At 43.7% G+C, this 12,886-nt stretch overlaps 1 protein-coding gene across 2 annotated transcripts in view; it reads right to left on the reverse strand.

The window, feature by feature from the left end:
• The window catches only part of LOC118386584 (glutamate receptor ionotropic, kainate 2-like), a 212,647-nt gene that overhangs the window by 85,832 nt on the left and 113,929 nt on the right, over positions 1–12,886 (reverse strand). For both annotated transcript variants that reach the window (XM_052523418.1, XM_052523417.1), the window contains exons 7-8: positions 9,029–9,172; positions 4,273–4,380 (exon numbers count right to left, since the gene is read on the reverse strand). In XM_052523418.1, the coding sequence (XP_052379378.1) occupies positions 4,273–4,380; positions 9,029–9,172 (252 nt within the window). The remainder of the gene's footprint in view (positions 1–4,272; positions 4,381–9,028; positions 9,173–12,886) is intronic.

Below are 12,886 nucleotides of genomic sequence, written 5' to 3' on the forward strand. Positions count from 1 at the left end.
TTCTGATGAAGGCCATCCAGAAGTTGTCTCCACATGAAGTGGTGACAGGCTCAATGAACACATCCAAACAGAACACAGGAACTGTGTTTCTGACAGGAGACTGCTGGAGGATGCCATATCTAGACAATGTGTCCAAATGTGAAACCATGAAGCAATTCCTTGAATCTCTCGCTCTTGATATTATGTAGTTGATACTTCATGAGCTTATATAAAGTGTCATTGAGTGTAAATTAATAACTAGTATAAATGCAATCTTGATAAATGGTTTCACTAATGACTCATTTATGACAATTTCCAATGACACTGAAAATTGTCATTAAGACAACAGGTTAAGACACGAACACAGTAGTTCATCAGTTGTCTCGGCTTACCTGTGTGTGTCTGTGACTGCGATCTCTGTTCAGTCTGTTTGTGAAAGAGGTCTGGAGAACCTATAGTTACTTATCACTAGAAATAGCCATAGCTTTGGTTAATAAAATACATTTTTATATTAAAATGGGGTTCGATCCTGAAGGAGGAGGACAGGCAGATGCTATCGGAAAAATAATATTTTGGTTGTGTTTATTAAGGTCTTGGGTCACATTAGATTAAGACTTATTTTTACTGTAGGTTATCTATTGCCTGGTGCTCAAGTGTGGAGCTCATGGAACAGTGTTCTTTTTTGGGAAAAAGTGAGATATTGAAACCTCATAATCTGCTCTTTCTGATGCTATATAGTAATCAAAACATCTTACATACATGTGAGGGGATTAGAAATAAGAGGATTAGAATAAGAGGATTAGAAAAAGTCACGTTTTGGTGCTCACAGCAAAAAGATATCCTCTTAAAACAATTCTGTTTATTCGAGGAAATTGAGGTAATATGTACGTTGATAGAGTTAAAGTGAAAAGTGACGATGCATAGATAATAAAAAGAGAACAGCGTAAAAATGGAGGGTGGGGGGTCTTATGGCTTGGGGAAGAAGCTGTTAAGAAGCCTTTTGGAGCTTAGGTACCACTTGCAGTGTGGTAGCAGAGAGAACACTCTATGACTAGGGTGGCTGGAGTCTTTGGCAATTGCTAGGGCCTTCCTCTGACACCACCATGTATAGAGGTCCTGGATGGCAGGAAGCTTGGCCCCAGTGATGTACTGGGCCGTAGGCACTAACATCTGTAGTGCCTTGCGGTCAGAGGCTGAGCAGTTGCCATACTAGGCAGGGATGCAACCTGTCAGGATGCTCTCAATGGTGCAGCTGCATAACATTTTGAGGATCTGAAGACCCATGCCAAATCTTCTCAATCTTCTGTGGGAGAATAGGCATCGTCGTACCCTCTTCACAATCATCTTGGTGTGCTTCGACCACGACAGTTCATTGGTGATGTGGACACCCAGGTACTTGAAACTCTCAACCAGCTCCACTACAGCACAGTCAATGAGAATGGGGGCGTGCTCGGCCCTCCTTTTCCTGTAGTCCACGATCCTCTCCTTTGTCTTGATCATGCTGAGGCAGAGGTTGTTATCCTGGCATCACAATGCCTGGTCTCTGACCTCCTCCCTATAGGCTGTCTCATCGTTGTCGGTGATCAGGCCTACCACTGTTGCGTCATCGGCAAACTTAATGATGGTGTTGGAGTCGTGCTTGTCCATGCAGTCATGGGTGAACAGGTAGTACAGGAGGGGACTGAGAACGTACCCCTGAAGGGCCCCCATGTTGAGAATCAGGGTAGCAAATGTGTTGTTACCTACACTTACTACCTGGAGGCAGACCGTCAAGAAGTCCAGGATCGAGTTGGGGAGGGAGGTGATTATTACCAAGGTCCTTGGCTTAGTGACGAGCTTTGAGGGCACTATGGTGTTGAATGCTGAACTGTAGTCAATGAATAGCATTCTCAATATAGGTGTTCCTTTTGTCCAGGCGGGAAAGGGCAGTGTGGAGTGCAATAGAGATTGCGTCATCTGTGAATCTGTTGGGACGTAATATGTATGCAAATTAGGTGGGTCTAGGGTTTCTGGGATAATGGTGTTGATGTGACCAGCTTTTCAAAGCACTTCATGTCTGCAGACGTGAGTGCTACGGGTCGGTAGTCATTTCGGTAGGTTACCTTGGTGTTCTTGGGCACAGAGACTATGGTAGTCTGCTTGAAACATGTTGATATTACCGACTTGGTCAGGGACAGTTTGAAAATGACAGTGAGGGCACATAGAAGTAATTTAGCTCATCTAGTAGGCTCGTGTCACTGGGCAGCTCGTGGCTGTGCTTCCCTTTGTAGTTCGTAATAGTTTTCAATCCCTGCCACATCCAACGAGCATCAAAGCCGGTGTAGTAGGATTTAATATTGTTTGATGGTTCGTCCGAGGGCAGAGCGGGATTCTTTAGCTCTATCCTTTAGCTCAGTGTGGATGTTGCCTGTAATCCATGGCTTCTGGTTGGGGTATTTACGTACGTACGGTCACTGTGGGGACGACGTCATCAATGCACTTATTGCTACTCAATGCCATTGGAAGAATCCCAGAACATATTCCAGTCTGTGCTATCATCTGCGTCATCTGACCACTTCCCTATTGAGCGAGTCACTGTTACTTCCGGCTTTAGTTTTAGCTTGTAAACAAGAATCAGGAGCATAGAATTATGGTCAGATTTGCCAAATGGAGGGTGAGGGAGAGTTTTGTATGTGTCTCTGTGTGTGGAGTAAAGGTGGTCTAGAGTTTTTTTTCCTCTGGTTGCACATGTTACATACTGGTAGAAATTAGGTAAAACAGATTTAAGTTTCCCTGAATTAAAGTCCCCGGCCACTAGGAGCACCGCCTCTGGATGAGCATTTTCTTGTTTGCTTAAGGCCTTATACAACTCGTTGAGTATGTTCTTAGTGCCAGCATCGGTTTGTGGTGGTAAATAGACAGCTACGAAAAATACAGATGAAAATTCTTGGTAAATAGTGTGGTCTACAGCTTATCATGAGATACTTTACCTCAGGCGAGCAAAACCTTGAGACTTCATTCATCTTAGATTTCGTGCACCAGCTGTTATTGACAAATAGACACAGACCGTCATCCCTTGTCTTTCCGGAGGCAGATGTTCTATCTTGCCGATTCATGGGAAACCCAGCCAGTTGTATGTTATCCATGTCGTCGTTCAGTCAAACAAGATATGACAGTTTTTAAATGTCATGTTGGTAGGATAGTCTTGATCGGAGCTCATCCATTTTATTATACAATGATTGCGTGCTGGCTAATAGGACTGATGGTAGAGGCGGTTTACCCACTCACAGTCGGATTCTTACAAGGCACCCTGACCTACGACCCCCATATCTCTTCTTCATGCAAATGACAGGGATTTGGGCATTGTCCGGTTTCTGAAGTAAATCCTTTAAAGAAAATCTTCGTCCAGTACAGGGTGAGTAATCGCTGTCCTGGTATCCAGAAGCTCTTTTTGGATTAAGAGATGGTGGCAGAAACATTATGTACAACATAAGTTACAAATAATGCTAAAAAACACAAACAATAGCCCAATTGGTTAGGAGCGGTTAGGAGCTAAACTGCTTGTCGTAAGCTGCTTGCTTTATGCGGTACTGCGTGATAGTAAACCCACAATCCCATCCATGTGTACAAACGGGCTAGTTTTAGTAGCTATGTTGACTATAACGCTAGTTAATATGGTGACAACAATGTAGGCTGTTTAACGGTTATGGTATGAAGGTTTGGCTTGGTGAGTTTAGTCCACATTTGAAGGGAAAAAGTTAGAGGAGGACAGTACGTAGATGGGAAAAGGAATTATACAACGAGCAAAGTGATGATGCTGTACGTGGCAGCTATGAAAGTGACTGTGTGTGCTGTTGATCAGGGGTATATTGATTCAGTCAATTCCTTTGCAAAACCTTTCTTAAATGTAAGCAAATGGAATAAAACAGGTATGGACGTACCTGACTTTGTCCAATAGAAACGTTGATTACACCCAAGATCAGCTAGATGCGAGAGTGTGCAAGGTAGTATTGCACACTGTCTGTCACATTGAGTACTCCAATTTGTCTGTCCACCTGTGCACCTTCGTTATGAACCTTAATTTGTAGGCTAGGTTGTAGTAACCTCATGAAGGGTATAGGGCAAATTTGAGTATAATGTAGTAGCCTAAACCTATCGATGTTACTTTGAGCTGGGTGAATAGAATATGAATTACAATCATCCACTATCATCCAATATGCTGTAATAGATATAAGGTCATGTTAATAAAAATCCTCCTCCGAATCTGAAACACCCCCGACCACCACTGACCAATACACACACACACAAACTCACTTTTTCCAGTCCTTCCTCCTTTAGACTGATTACGTCCAGGTCGAAGTCTGTCCTCAATCCGTTAGTTTTGTTGAAGAGGATGTGTCCAGTCAAGCCATCCCAATGGGCCTATAGAGAGGGGCACATACACACACACACACACACACACACACACACACACACACACACACACACACACACACACACACACACACACACACACACACACACACACGCACACGCACACGCACACACGCACACGCACACGCACACACGCACACCAACCACCTAATTCAACTAAAAGTCCAACGTGTCCAAGCTAGACCTTCCGCCTGGCTCTCTCCACACAGTCTGCATTTAAATACAACAATAAACTTTGAGAGACGAGCCCCACAGAGGCTTGTTTGACAGGTATTGGAGTTCATTACACTGTGAAGTCGGTTGTGTTTGAATTTTTACTTCAAAGTGATTGGAGGATCAGAGAGACACGTTGCTGGGAGAGATATGAAAGACTAAAGTGTGGGGGGGGGGGGACAGTACATTTGTATTTAAGCAGGGAGTCATGCTGAGACCATGGCATCTTTTCCAGCTCTGAATGAACACATCAATAAACAACAAGTACACTTATATATATATATGTACACAGTCGTGGGCAAAAGTTTTGAGAATACATTAATTTTCACAAAGTATTCATTTTCACGAAGTCTGATGCCTCAGTTTGTATTATGGCAATTTACATATACTCCAGAATGTTGTGAAGAGTGATCAGATGAACAGCAATTAATTGCAAAGTCCCTCTTTGCCATGCAAACTGAATCCCAAAAACACATTTCCACTGCATTTCAGCCCTGCCACAAAAGGACCAGCTGACATCATGTCAGCATATCGATTGCGCAACCAGGGGTGGTAAAACCTTGGATCATTGTTACTCTAACTTCCGCGACGCATATAAGGCCCTGCCCCGCCCCCCTTTCGGAAAAGCTGACCACGACTCCATTTTGTTGATCCCTGCCTACAGACAGATACTTAAACAAGAGGCTCCCACGCTGAGGTCTGTCCAACGCTGGTCCGACCAAGCTGACTCCACACTCCAAGACTGCTTCCATCACGTGGACTGGGACATGTTTCGTATTGCGTCAGATAAAAATATTGACGAATACGCTGATTCGGTGTGCGAGTTCATTAGAACGTGCGTTGAAGAGTCGTTCCCATAGCAACGATAAAAACATTCCCTAACCAGAAACCGTGCCACTGACACGGCCTGCAACGAAAACATGCGGTCTCTCCTTCACTGCAGCCGAGGTGAGTAAGACATTTAAACGTGTTAACCCTCGCAAGGCTGCAGGCCCAGACGGCATCCCCAGCCGTGCCCTCAGAGCATGTGCAGACCAGCTGGCCGGTGTGCTTACGGACATATTCAATCAATCCCTAAACCAGTCTGCTGTTCCCACATGCTTCAAGAGGGCCACCATTGTTCCTGTTCCCAAGAAAGCTAAGGTAACTGAGCTAAACGACTATCGCCCCGTAGCACTCACTTCCGTCATCATGAAGTGCTTTGAGAGACTAGTCAAGGACCATATCACCTCCACCCTACCTGACACCCTAGACCCACTCCAATTTGCTTACCGCCCAAATAGGTCCACAGACGATGCAATCTCAACCACACTGCACACTGCCCTAACCCACCTGTACAAGAGGAATACCTATGTGAGAATGCTGTTCATCGACTACAGCTCGGCATTCAACACCATAGTACCCTCCAAGCTCGTCATCAAGCTCGAGACCCTGGGTCTCGACCCCGCCCTGTGCAACTGGGTACTGGACTTCCTGACGGGCCGCCCCCAGGTGGTGAGGGTAGGCAACAACATCTCCTCCCCGCTGATCCTCAACACGGGGGCCCCACAAGGGTGCGTTCTGAGCCCTCTCCTGTACTCCCTGTTCACCCACGACTGCGTGGCCACGCACGCCTCCAACTCAATCATCAAGTTTGCGGACAACACAACAGTGGTAGGCTTGATTACCAACAACGACGAAACGGCCTACAGGGAGGAGGTGAGGGCCCTCGGAGTGTGGTGTCAGGAAAATAACCTCACACTCAACGTCAACAAAACTAAGGAGATGATTGTGGACTTCAGGAAACAGCAGAGGGAACACCCCCATATCCACATCGATGGAACAGTAGTGGACAGGGTAGCAAGTTTTAAGTTCCTCGGCATACACATCACAGACAAACTGAATTGGTCTACTCACACTGACAGCGTCGTGAAGAAGGCGCAGCAGCGCCTCTTCAACCTCAGGAGGCTGAAGAAATTCGGCTTGTCACCAAAAGCACTCACAAACTTCTACAGATGCACAATCGAGAGCATCCTGGCGGGCTGTATCACCGCCTGGTACGGCAGCTGCTCCGCCCTCAACCGTAAGGCTCTCCAGAGGGTAGTGAGGTCTGCACAACGCATCACCGGGGGCAAACTACCTGCCCTCCAGGACACCTACACCACGCGATGTTACAGGAAGGCCATAAAGATCATCAAGGACATCAACCACCCGAGCCACTGCCTGTTCACCCCGCTATCATCCAGAAGGCGAGGTCAGTACAGGTGCATCAAAGCTGGGACCGAGAGACTGAAAAACAGCTTCTATCTCAAGGCCATCAGACTGTTAAACAGCCACCACTAACATTGAGTGGCTGCTGCCAACACACTGACATTGATGGGAAACGATGTAAATATATCACTAGCCACTTTAAACAATGCTACCTTATATAATGTTACTTACCCTACATTATTCATCTCATATGCATACGTATATACTGTACTCTATATCATCGACTGCATCCTTATGTAATACATGTATCACTAGCCACTTTAACTATGCCACTTTGTTTACTTTGTCTACATACTCATCTCATATGTATATACTGTACTCGATACCATCTACTGTATGCTGCCCTGTACCATCACTCATTCATATATCCTTATGTACATATTCTTTATCCCCTTACACTGTGTATAAGACAGTAGTTTTGGAATTGTTAGTTAGATTACTTGTTGGTTATCACTGCATTGTCGGAACTAGAAGCACAAGCATTTCGCTACACTCGCATTAACATCTGCTAACCATGTGTATGTGACCAAAAAAAAATTGATTTTGATTTGATTTGATTCTCTCGTTGACACAGGTGTGAGTGTTGATGAGGACACGACTGGAGATCACTCTGTCATGCTGATTGAGTTTGAATAACAGACTGGAAGCTTCAAAAGGAGGGTGGTGCTTGTATTCATTGTTCTTCCTCAACCATGGTTACCTGCAAGGAAACACATGCCGTCATCATTTCTTTGCAAGAAAAGGGCTTCACAAGTAAGGATATTGGTGCCAGTAAGATTGCACCAAAATCAACCATTTATCGGATCATCAAGAACTTCAAGGAGAGCAGTTCAATTGTTGTGAAGAAGGCTTCAGGGCACCCAAGAAAGTCCAGCAACGCCAGGACCGTCTCCTAAAGTTGATTCAGCTGCGGGATCGGGGCACCACCGGTATAGAGCTTGCTCAGGAATGGCAGCAGGCAGGTGTGAGTGCATCTGCACACACAGTTAGGTGAAGACTTTTGGGAGGATGGCTTGGTGTCAAAAAGGGCAGCAAAGAAGCCACTTCTCTCCAGGAAAAACATCAGGGACAGACTGATATTCTGCAAAAGGTACAGGGATTGGACTGCTGAGGACAGGGGTAGTCATTTTCTCTGATGAATTCCCTTTCCGATTGTTTGGGGGCATCTGGAAAAAAGCTTGTCCGGAGAAGACAAGGTGAGCGCTACCATTAGTCCTGTGTCATGCCAACAGTAAAGCATCCTGAGACCATTCATGTGTGGGGTTGCTTCTCAGCCAAGGGAGTGGGCTCACTCACAATTTTGCCTTAGAACACAGCAATGAATAAAGAAAGAATGGTACCAAAACATCCTCCGAGAGCAACTTCTCCCAACCATCCAGGAACAGTTTGGTGACAAACAATGCCTTTTCCAGCATGATGGAGCACCTCGCCATAAGGAAAAAGTGATAACTAAGTGGCTCTGGGAACAAAACATCAATATTTTGGGTCCATGGCCAGGAAACTCCCCAGACCTTAATCCCATTGGGAATTTGTGGTCAATCCTCAAGAGGCCAAAAACCTGCAAATTCTGACAAACTCCAAGCATTGATTATGCAAGAATGGGCTTCCATCAGTCAGGATGTGGCCCAGAAGTTCATTGACAGCATTCCAGCGCGGATTGCAGAGGTCTTGAAAAACTACAACTTCATGTAATTGTCAATAAAAGCCTTTGACACTTATGAAATGCTTGTAATTCTACTTCAGTATTCCATAGTAACATCTGACAAAAATATCTAAAGACACTGAGGCAGCTAACTTTGTGGAAATTAATATTTGTGTCATTCTCAAAACCTTTGGCTGTACACACACACACTACCGTTCAAAAGTTTGGGGTCACTTAGAAAGGTCTTTGTTTTTGAAAGAAAAGCACGTTTTTGACCATTAAAATAGAATCAAATTGAAATACAGTGTAGGCATTGTTCGTGTTGTAACTGACTATTGTAGATGGAAACGGCTAAATTTTAATGGAATATCTACGTAGGCGTACAGAGGCCCATTATCAGCAACAATCACTCCTGTGTTCCAATGGCACGTTGTGTTAGCTAATCCAAGTTTATCATTTTAAAAGGCTAATTGATCATTAGAAAACCCTTTTGCAATTATGTTAGCACAGCTGCAAACTGTTGTACGGTACCTCTTTGATGAGGCTTATAAAGCGCGCTCCGAAGCGCCAGGGTTTGTGGCGGTTGCACTGCAGCGAGCTGACAGTGATCTGCTGCGACTGCTGCACTGCCACCGCTACCACGTGCACCGCGTCGTACATCAGCGCTGCGTCCGTCTGCACAGAGAGAGAGATATGATGTCAGAGCATTATTACATCATGAGACAAAAGGTGTCTCTTGCTAAATAGATTTGCTTAGATTTCCATTACACAACCTGTATAAGGTTAAATACAACACATTGTTATGTCAGAGCATGATTACATAATAAAGTGCATTATGATGTCAGATCATTATTTGGCCTGCTTCATCAAGGGCTTAATGATGTCAGAGCATTATTATATCATGAAGGGCACTATAATGTCATAGTGTTTTATTAAACCCGCACTGCGTAACTATGTGGGTACAGGTGTTTTTGGACCCTTCTGACAAGAATGTAGTATTTCTTTGAGATTTGAACACGTATCCCAGAAACCCCAGCTCTCATTGGTCGGATGAAGTAGCATCAACATCCGCTCTGAGACTTTGTGGCTATTTTATCTCGTGGAATCCCAGTGTTGCCAATTTCGACATTTTCAGGAAATATGAGACTGTGGATGCATGCGATGTGATAACAGTTATGGACAACATTGAAGATAACTTGATTCCACTTGAGAAACAATGTCTTACGAACAGGTACATTTTGTTTTACATGTTAAAATATTCACGTTGTCAGCCAAAAAGGTAGGTAACGTTAGCTAGCTAGCTAAATGGTTGTCAATAGCTACAGTGAATTTCCCTGTCTGGTTAAAGATATCAATATGACAATAGCTTTTTACATTGGTTAATTAACAGACTTTTGTAAATAAAAAAGTGTAAAATAATGAATTTTGACTATCAAAGCTCTGCATTCATTGAAAATAACTTTTGGTTTTGGCTAGTCCTTTGCCCTTCATGCACGCCTCCAACTCAATCATCAAGTTTGCAGACGACACAACAGTTTGATCAAGGAGGAGGTGATGGCACTCCATGTGTGGTGTCAGCAAAACAACCTCTCACTGAACGTCAACAAAACAAAGGAGATGATCGTGGACTTCAGGAAACAGCAGAGGGAGCACCCCTCTATGCACATAGACGGGACAGCAGTGGAGAATGTGGAAAGTGTTAATTTCCTCTGCGTACACATCACGGACAAACTTAAAATGGTCCACCCACACAGTGTGGTGAAGAAGTTGCAACAGTGCCTCTTCAATCTCAAGAGGCTTTTACAGAGGCACAATTGAGAGCATCCTGTCCGGCTGCATCACCGCCTGGTACGGCAACTGCACCACCCGAAACCGCAAGGCTCTTCTGAGGGTGGTGTGGTCTGCACAACGCATCACCGGGAGAAAACTACCTGCCTTCCAGGACACCTACAGCACCCGATGTCACAGGAAGGCCAAAACGATCATCAAGGACATCAACCACCCGAGCCACTGCCTGTTCACCCCGCTATCATCCAGAAGGTGAGGTCAGTACAGGTGCATCGAAGCTGTACTCCTAGCTATACTAGATAGCTAATAACATTACTGGGATGGCCCCTTGATTCTCGAGAGCTATGGGTATAAATATTTGGTGTATGGATTGTAGATGCTCTTCTGCATGAAAATCATTATTGCTTATACATAAAAGACCACCATGTATTGAACATTACCATACAATCCTAATAAGTGTTGTTTCCCTATTTTGTTCTGTAGGATTCCAGTTTTGGTGAGCCGTAGACCATCCAGGGGCACAGGCAGAGCTGCAGAAAGAAAGAATTGGACAGGAAGACCTTGAAAGTGCTGCCTGACTGCAAGAAGAGAGGCTTGCCGAGATGATGGCTAGTAAAATATATTTCACCTGTGGTACTATTTACCCATTTCACAACATTATAATCATATCACACAACATTCGGTTGCATTCTGTAATTTCACGTTACTTTTTTCTTATCATTACAGCTTAAATTGCAAGAACTGTCCTTTGAAGAAAGGGGAGAGGTGCTGGAGCTGGCTGCTTCCCGTCTACCTGGAGTGATGTTTGCCATCTTGGAGTACCGGAGAGCAAGCCTAGGGTCTCCAGACAACCTCACTGGTGCACCTGCATGAATTGCAGGGAGACACTCCTACACATTATTACACACAACTCCTGCCATTTCACCACTGCAATATTCAATGTATTTATTACCAAGTATGTTTACATAACAGGTTAACACTTTCCACAACTACACTGTACTTCATTCTTCATTTGGAATTTTCTTTAGCCTGGGTTATATCAGTTCAGTACTTTATCGGAATGTTTCCCTTACACTGTGCTTTTGTTATTTTGGGGAAGGTTACGGAGACTACCTTGTATATCTCCTTAATAAAACGATATGACCTGACCTGTATAATTGGACTAGTTTTGTACTGTATTTACACGAGGGTAGTCCATCCGTCTTTCTGTATATCTACCCACCTCTGGGGATGCTAAATTAAAGCGTAAACTGTCAAGAGCATAGATATCCAGGAAAAGAGAATAGTTTAGTAAATCATTCTAAAACATTCCAAAAGTACAATAATGATGACTATATGCTAGACAGAAAATGCACAAGTATTGTTTCTCAAAAGTTTATTGTTGCCCACACAAACTTCCCTTATTTTATATGATTGATATGTTTTTTGCAGGCCCACCTCTTCCAACAACAATTCTGAGTTCTCTGAAGGTTTTAAAACTTCCCGGGAACCACCAAGTCTGACAGCAGGGAAAGCTCCGGTCCTTCCCAGCTCAAAGGTGTGCTTACTGCACCCGTGTTGTGTGACGAGCATTTCCTCGAAGTTGTAGGAGGTCAGCCGGTTGGTGGTGCCAATTTCCGGGAGTCTTGGGATCATTCTGCTTGGTACCCCCAGTCTTCTCAACATTGCTTTCTGATAGTCTGGGATGTCAGTGTAGTCCTTTGCAGTTTTCAATGAGTAGACACTTCAGACTTGTAATTGTAGTCTCCTCTAGCAGAAAGATAGTTAATTCTCACCAAATATTATTCTATCACACCTGACGATCACACCGATCACATTCTAAACTGAAGACCATTATTAGTTGATTATTGTAGTCATGAGTTAGCCAGGACAAAAGTGTGACAACAATCAAGCCCCTGATGACTGGAGTGACCATCCCTGACTTAGATCAGAGATAAAACATTTTTAGAATGTAGTGTCGTGACTATCATTAATTAATGTGATGATGGTTATTGTATCAAATCAATTAACTTTGTTTAATTATTTTAATTATTGAATTAATCATGTAATAATTAACTCATTAACAATCTTGGGGCACCACGATTGATGATGAGTTACTGTTTTCCGAATTAACTCAAGAATATATCAGAATATATTGTCATCATATTAGTCATCCATTAATTATTACCACCTCATTACCGTCTCATTCTGAACATCGTTGACTTAAAATCTACACAAACCTTAGTCTAAATGATGATACAGCGATAGAAATAAATAATTAGCCAATTTGTGTATCTAACTAAATAATCCCACAGAAGTACATAAAGGTTGAATTGATTACTAACGTAATGCGATGAAAAGTCCCTAGTGGACTAACCCGATATGACAGCTGGATACACAATGAAAGGGGTGGGGAAAGAAAGAGCAGGAGAAGGAGAGACAAAGGAATTCAACTATCGTACAAACACTTGAATAATACGCTCATCGTAAATGGGGATATCTAGCACCCTAACAACCGCTCATTCGGATTTAGAAATGCAACATATATTTACGCTTAGATGTCTTTGTCTGTTGTCTCTCTGTTGAAACCCCTTGATCCGTCTGTGATGAATAGTTCGACAG

The sequence above is a fragment of the Oncorhynchus keta genome, chromosome 8, assembly GCF_023373465.1.
Source record: "Oncorhynchus keta strain PuntledgeMale-10-30-2019 chromosome 8, Oket_V2, whole genome shotgun sequence".
Taxonomy (NCBI): Eukaryota; Metazoa; Chordata; class Actinopteri; order Salmoniformes; family Salmonidae; genus Oncorhynchus; species Oncorhynchus keta.